At 39.7% G+C, this 7,500-nt stretch overlaps 1 protein-coding gene across 1 annotated transcript in view; it reads right to left on the bottom strand.

The window, feature by feature from the left end:
• Positions 1-7,247, bottom strand: part of LOC139665527 (semaphorin-3D) — a 79,070-nt gene extending 71,823 nt beyond the window's left edge. The window contains exon 1 of the mRNA XM_071544576.1: positions 7,021-7,247. Coding sequence (XP_071400677.1) covers positions 7,021-7,213 — 193 coding nt within the window. The 5' untranslated portion in view covers positions 7,214-7,247. The remainder of the gene's footprint in view (positions 1-7,020) is intronic.
• Between the last annotated feature and the right edge of the window lie 253 nt (positions 7,248-7,500).

The following is a 7,500-nucleotide window of genomic DNA, read 5'->3' as shown; positions in this document are numbered from 1 at the left end:
TGCACTGTCACTTTGACATCACTTTCTGTGCGTGTGTGTGTGTGTGTGTGCGTGTGTGTGTGTACGTTTATGTGTGTGTGTGTGTGTGTGTGTGTGTGTGTGTGTCTAACGAAGTTCCCATCCCACAGTCAGACATGAGGTCAGTGTGTTTGTCTTGGATTTTTTCCACATCAGCGTCAAAACTCCCCATCAAAAACTAACAGCAGGAAAAACTCCTGTCAAAGACCTTTCACAGCGAGAGTCGGTGTGTGTGTGTGTGTGTGTGAGAGAGAGAGAGTGAAAGAGAGAGAGAGAGACTGAGAGAGGAAACGCTAAAATGGAAAACAGTCAAAGAGAGAAAGAAGTAAGAGAATGAAGGGTGACAGACAGAGGGAGAGGTGAAATGATTTAATATTAGAGTCAGATAGACTAAAGTCTGTATGAGAAAATGATAGATGATGGATGGATAGATAGATAGATAGATAGATAGACCCACCTCTCTCCAACCTGTGTAACTTGAAGTTCCTCAGTACAATCCCAGACCAGAATCTTATACTCAAACCCTTGATGGCTGAATTTGAAATAATCCTTAGCGTTTGTTTTAACTTTCTTCCAGCACCAGATGGGTGGGGTTTTTGATAAACAGGACGAATACAGTGAGTAAGATCTGACAATCACTGGAAAGTATGTGAAAGTTTTGTATGCTTTTCTGTGACTGACGACCTACTTGCACTATCTGAATTAAGTAGTAAAACCCAACAATGTGAAAGTCCATGCAGATTTGTGCAAATTGCACTATAATAACTGCACATTTTGTAATAACTGTGCACAATGTAAGACAGAAATAATCGTATGTAATAAAGTGTCCATCATGTAGTAAAATGCTGGACACATAATGTAATAACATTTTGGATATTGTACCAAGTTATTACATTACAAGTGAGTTGCTATTTTCTTACTCTTATGTTCTCTTCTCTTATGTGTTTTTTTCTTAATCATACTTTAACTGTTGTTGCAATGCAAGGTATTAAATATGTTCTGGCTGTTCTGTAAGTTCTGGTGTAATGTTTTCCTGCAATAAAAGCCAATACACTTTGTCTGAAGATTTGCTGAATTGATCAGACTTTGATGATTTAAATGGGTGTAAAAGTGCTACTATCATATAGTTTAAGAAGCAGAAGTCAGTGAGAATTTAGATGTCAGTTTTGATGTAACATCAGTCCATCATCTTAACTTCAATTTTCCATCAAGTTACACTTTAAAATTATGATTTTGGTATCTGATTACATTACAAGTTGAATTTAATGTACAAGTTGAATCTAACTAAAACTGCAACTCACCTTATGATGCTAATCAATATAAAGCATAAAAACAGATTACATTATCTTCTTTTTACTACATTATGAGCAGTCATTACAATATGCACAGTTGTTAGTGATTAGAGAAGCAAATCCTATAACACAGGCTCACAGGTTTGAATCCTCCTCCCAGCCATGTCTCCTGTCAAAGTTCCCTTGAGCAGGACACTGAACCCTCTACCTGTACAACTACATCAGCAAAATGCCTACAATGTAAACAGCATCTGACCCGGTCTGGGAGATATGTGCAGAGCGGTGAGAGCAGAGCTCATGTCCAAACTCTCGGCCTCAGAACTTATCAACACAACGTTCTTCACTCCACTATCAGGCTTCTCCTGCCTGTAAAATATGATGCTGATACCTGGAAGGAAAACACTCCTCTGCAGTGACTGGGTGAGTGTGTGTGTGTGTGTGTGTGTGTTTGTACATGGGACTGGGTTAGTCCATGTACAGGGTATCTGCAGGTTTTGAAAATTTGAATTTAGAAAAAAAAAACATATTTAAGACTTTAAGATCTTTTTAACCTGCAATTACCATTACAATATTAATGATCTTAATATGTTGACAGTGAAAGCCAAAGACAGAATGTGTGTGTGTGTGTGTGTGTGTGTGTGTGAGAGAGTGTGAGGGTGTGTGTGTGTATGTGGGTGTGAGTGAGCAGAGTTGATGTTTGGCGGTGTGTGTTTTTCAGAGGCCAGAAGATAATAGAGAGCAGATTGGAAAGTTGAGGGGGAAGACCAAAGTGTACACACACACGCGCACACACACACCTACACACACACACACACAAGATACAGGTAATCTCTCTCTCTCTTTCAAACACACATTCACCATGTTCTCGCTCTTTCCATGTCTTGTCTGTCTCTCTCTTTGTCTGTTTACCTCTGTCCAATTACACACGCACACACACACACACACACACACAGACAGACACACACACACACACACACACACACACATGCCTGGTCAGGTTAAAGGCTAACGGAGTGTGTCTCCCTGCAGGATGAGGGCTGGTCTCTCTGGATTCCTGCTCAGGTCAGACACTGGGTCAGCTGTGACGCACTCTCTCTCTCTCTCATGTCTATCTGTCTGTGTGTGTGTGTGTGTGTGTGTGTGTGAGAGAGAGAGAGAGAGCGGGAGACAGAAAAGAGATGTGTGTGTATGAGAGAGAGAGAGAGATGGCAGAAAGAGAGAGTGAAATAAAAATAAATTGAGAGAAAGTTGATGAGTGTGTATATGAGAGAGTGTATATGAGTGTGTGTGTGTGTGTGTGTGTGTGTGTGCCTAGCCCCTGAAGCTCCTGTCTGAGTATCTGCTCTATAAAACATTAATAGTCTCTTTACCGCTGTTCCTTCAGCTACAAACACAGCAAGACGACTGCTGCTGCTCTCACTTCATTAACTGCAGTAACAAACAGAAACCTCACTGCTTCCTTTAACTGCCTTGAAAGCCACTGTGCTGCTGCTCTGCTACTGTTACCAAGACCAGCTGCAGCTCACTTCACTGTATATAATACATGCCAATACATGTCAGTGCTAAGACATGAGGAGATTCACTCCAAAATGAGATATCAACTATTGACATATACATATATACAGGGGTGGAAAGAGTACAAAAAAAATCTACTCAAGTAGAAGTACCGTTACTTAAGTAGAAGTAAAATTACTGGTGTAAAAATCTACTTGAGTAAAAGTAAAAAGTAGCTCATTTAAAATCTACTCAGAGTAAAAGTTACTTAGTTACTTAGGAGGGGCGGGGGGTTATATCATCAAGTTCATCCTTAACTTCAACCAAATCCGATGGGGTTTCAGTTGGATTTAGGTCTGCAGAAGTGTTTTCTAACTTCTAACTTTCTAACTTTGTGAATAAGTGCCAACATATTCTCTTGCTGTCTGACTGACCGTCGTTCACCTTCTGGCGCCAATAGACTGGACAGTTTCTGACGCACAGTTCATAGAAAACTTGGGATTTCTTTTACTCTGTAACAGAAGCAATTTAAAATGCAAAGTACATTACTTCAAACAAAATATACTTAAGTAAAAGTAAAATTACTGATTTTAAAAATTATTTTAAAAAGTACAAGTACACAAAAAAGCTACTCAATTACAGTAACAAGAGTAATTGTAATTTGTTACTTTCCACCTCTGCATATATATACAGCAAATTAATCATTTTAGAAGATTTAGAAGGAAAATTGAAGTTAAGATATTTATGTAAAAATACACCCGTCTTATTAATCCAAATCACAAAGTAGGGCTGCAGCAAAGAAGAGTGTCCCATCGCCTCTAACTGAGATGCCACAGATTGACCCTATTTTATTTATTTTTTTGAAGATTTTTTTTGGGGCTTTTTGGTATGATTGCTCTCAGTTACATTGGATTACTTTGCCTTGAAAATCCTACTGAAAAACCTACTCTAACTCATTCAGAGGCATATTGTCAGGGCTCTAACCTGTGCGCTCTTTATGTATTGGTTGTTTGTAATGAGGAATTGAAGCTTAACCTACTGTTGCACTCATTGTAATTCAGTCAGGATAAACGTAAATGTAAATAAAGCTATACGTAAATGTAAATGTATAGGAAATTAGATAAAATGAAAAAAAAATTCCAATTTATCGTTATTTGCAAAATTATTGCCCCTATCTAAAACAATGATCAACAATTTTCTTTGGTTTGCGTAAAATTATGTTCATGTCCCTCCCAATCAAAATAACATTTTCTTTTCAAACTTCAAGAAACTCAACAAGTCATCGCCTGTTTTTCAAATGTACCCGTCATTTTAATGTTAGTGTTTCTTTTTTTTTTTAAGTGAGTTAAGTGCTGTAATCCTGTCACACGTAATCCCTTACTGCCCACCCCTCCCCTCTCACTGGGAAACCACAGAGCGCAGAACAGGAGAACCACAAAAACAAAATTGTAGCTGGATGACACAGCCGCCGCTTTGCTGATGCAGTTCATTCACTTGACAAACATCTCACTAACCGCAGCACAATGAATCAGCCTCCCTAAGCTAATTACCATGCTGCTGGATAGGAAACGCTTGTTGGCTTTACTAGTGTTGTTGGTTGCCAAGGGGAAGGCGAGCATTCAGAAAACAAAACGTCTTACAGTGACCGCAGTGGGAAATGACTTCACTGTTGGTGGAAGTGTGTGAGCAGTGGAGTCTGGCTCTGCTGACTCTTATGGTGAAGACTTATTGATAGATCGTATTGATTTCCGTTTCCCTCATATGAAACACGGTCCTTGGTTTTATCGTTTTGGTTTGGATGAGTTAAGATGAAGTTAAGATGGTAAGGAAACATTTCTGCAAAGCAAATTAAGTTTTACGATGTAAAATAGTCCTCACACGAAGTCGATGGGGCCTCAATAATGGTTGATACTGATTCATTATTTAGTCTATAAAATGTCAAAAACAATGACAAATGTTACCAGAGCCCAAAGTGATTCTTCAAATGGCTTACTTAGTCTGACCAGCAGCTAAAAAAACACAAAGTATTAATTTTATAAGAGAAAAGCAGCAAATCTTAGCATTTGTGAAGCTGTAACCAGAAAATGTAATGTAACGATTAAAATCGATGATCAAAAGTTTAATGGATACATTTTCTGTCAATCGACTAATCAATTAATCAACTAATAGTTTCAGCACTATTGCAATTACAGATTAATTCCCACTTTTCCTGCATGCTTGCTGCACTACAGCAAGTGATTTCTGGACTTTTTGTTGAAGAGGAATTATTTAGAAAATTCATATTTTATCACCAGAAGGCAGAAGGCATATTTGTTGCCCCTAAACTGCCAAGAAGCAGGAACCAAGATGGGGCTGACAGTTGTTGTATACCCACAATCCTTTGCTTTTAACACAGAGGGCATCGTCTACTTGGGGCCAACACTCCAGTCAGAAAGAGCCTGACCTAAAACACATTTAAGAATTAAATATAAACATCCATGATGAAAATTATCCACAGGAACTTTAACTATTCTGCTACTATTAATCTAATTGAGGTTGTTCAAAAAGATTTATGGGCACCTGCGGGTGCTTGTCAGCACAGCATCACTTCCCATGTTGTTAATCTGTTAATCTCCCATATTAGTCCGTCCCACTGCTCCCATGAATTGTTTTACAATAGAAAAGCATCTGCTGTCAGCGCTGCTCTACACCTCCATTTTCTTAAGTGTTTCCACAACTCTGGAAAACAAAAGAGAAAAGTCATTTTACTGCATCAGTGAGGAGATTACTGCAGTGACAACAACCAGCAGACTGCTTTGAACACTGTGTCCAGTCGACGTTACTTCACTGATCTTTACGATAATGTTGTAACTTCTCTCCAGGTCTGACAGCAATACTCCCCCTGAGAGAATGACTATAGCGCTGAAAACCTTTAAGTAGATACAGACTTTCCCAAATTCATGCATCATAAAAGCAGGGAAATAACCCAGCAGCTCTCTTTCAACACTAATTAAGCCAATTTTGACTATGCTTTGGTCACGGTGTTTTAAGTTGGGTCAGGCAGGCTAACTGATACACAGTGATCCAAAAAGAAGAAAATATTTAAGATACACATACAGATATGTAAACAGTCAGTCAGAGGAACAGATGGTAGACAGATAGATAAGTTCAATCTTTGGAGTCGCACTTGTTTAGTGGCTCCTGGTTGGGTGGTGATGTACCGGCCGGGAGGAGTTTGTGCTCGTTTTAAATCGTTTCCTCGTGGCAGCAGGCTGCTCGCTCTGGATCAACAACGGAAATCAGCCAACAATGAAAACAAAAAAACGACATGGTGGAGGACAAACAATCTGACGAGCAAACACTACGCAATTCAATCAATCAACATTCAAACCTGATGTACATTTACCAAAAAGTTCATAAGAAATCCTTGTCTGATGATATCTATGATTGCTGTTTGAATGGGGGCACAACATGTATAAATTATGCATGACTTCTTTGAATGTGTGGAGTTACAGGTTATTTAACCTAGATTAACTATTGGCAAGTATTTCTCTTGCAAGATTATTCCGATTTCTTAAATTGTGTGAGTTAGCTTTATAGGTTATTCCCTCATGAAAGAGTGACCTGTTTAGACTTTTAAGTGGTAATACACAGCAATCTCAAATATACTGTAGCTAGTTTAAACTATAGGAGTCGAGGAGTCGATTACAGCTACTCCCACAATTAAAAATAAACTAAACTGTACTTGCTTGTTGGATAGGTCATGGAGACGGAGGACAGGGTCAGGTGGGGCAAGTGGTTGGTGTGTTGAGGCTATTTCTAGCCTATTAAAACGACCTTTAAATTGGTTAAAATAAATTGTGAAATAATTAAATGAAATAAATAATAGAAAGAAAAGGGAAAAAGGCAAAAAGAGGAAATCAATTGATCAAAAAGTATTTTTATCAAGTAATTATAAGCAATTCTCAGGTTTCAAGAAGTGACGTGTTAAAAACGGTAAAAATATTAAGATGTGTGGATAAAAATAGGTGAGAAGAGAGGAATATGTATGAAAGAGTATAGAAGACTGATGCTGTTAATGGTGTGTCAGGGTGGCTTGTACTGCAGTATTGCTGTACATGCCACCCACAGTTGAACCCAGAACTGACTCCAGAATTCGGGAAGTCCTGCACCACTAGAGTCCTGCACCACTAGGGGCGGGTTTGTTTTCTGACTCGATTCCAGCTGTGTTTCTTACCTGAGTGTGAGAGCTGCAGCCGCGGCCCGGTTTGGCTCCAGGCTTTAGCGTCAGGAGCGTCATCGGAGTAGGAGTCCGCAGGCTGCAGCCACAGCAGGGGGAGGAGACACACCGCCAGTAACTGAACAAGCCCCGCCCCTCCGGCCCTGACTCCGCCTCCTGCCCGCAGGGCTGCAGCAAAAATCGCCGTCATCTCCGCTGGATCCTCACTGTTCTGGGGAGACGGATGGAAGGACAGTCGATCCGGTCACATCACACTCTGGGCTGGAGCTGAAAGAGAGAGAGAGGAAGGAGGGAGGGAGTTGGGGATGAGGAGAGAGAGAGAGTAAAGTTTAAGTTAAATGTGTTTTTCCAAGATAACAACCCAGTGGTGTTACGTCCTTTATAATGAGCGATGAAGAAGAAGAGCGTAGATTGGGCTGCAAACCAAAATGCTGACTGACCTCCCTACTTTCTTTCTTTCAGTCTTAATTGTTAATG

The sequence above is a fragment of the Centroberyx affinis genome, unplaced genomic scaffold, assembly GCF_046629955.1.
Source record: "Centroberyx affinis isolate AG114_WGS23_722 - 3 ecotype Tasmania unplaced genomic scaffold, CSIRO-AGI_Caff_v1 ptg004603l_1, whole genome shotgun sequence".
Classification (NCBI taxonomy): Eukaryota; Metazoa; Chordata; class Actinopteri; order Beryciformes; family Berycidae; genus Centroberyx; species Centroberyx affinis.
Note: the sequence above shows the minus strand (reverse complement) of the source record. Positions and strands in the feature narration are given on the sequence as shown.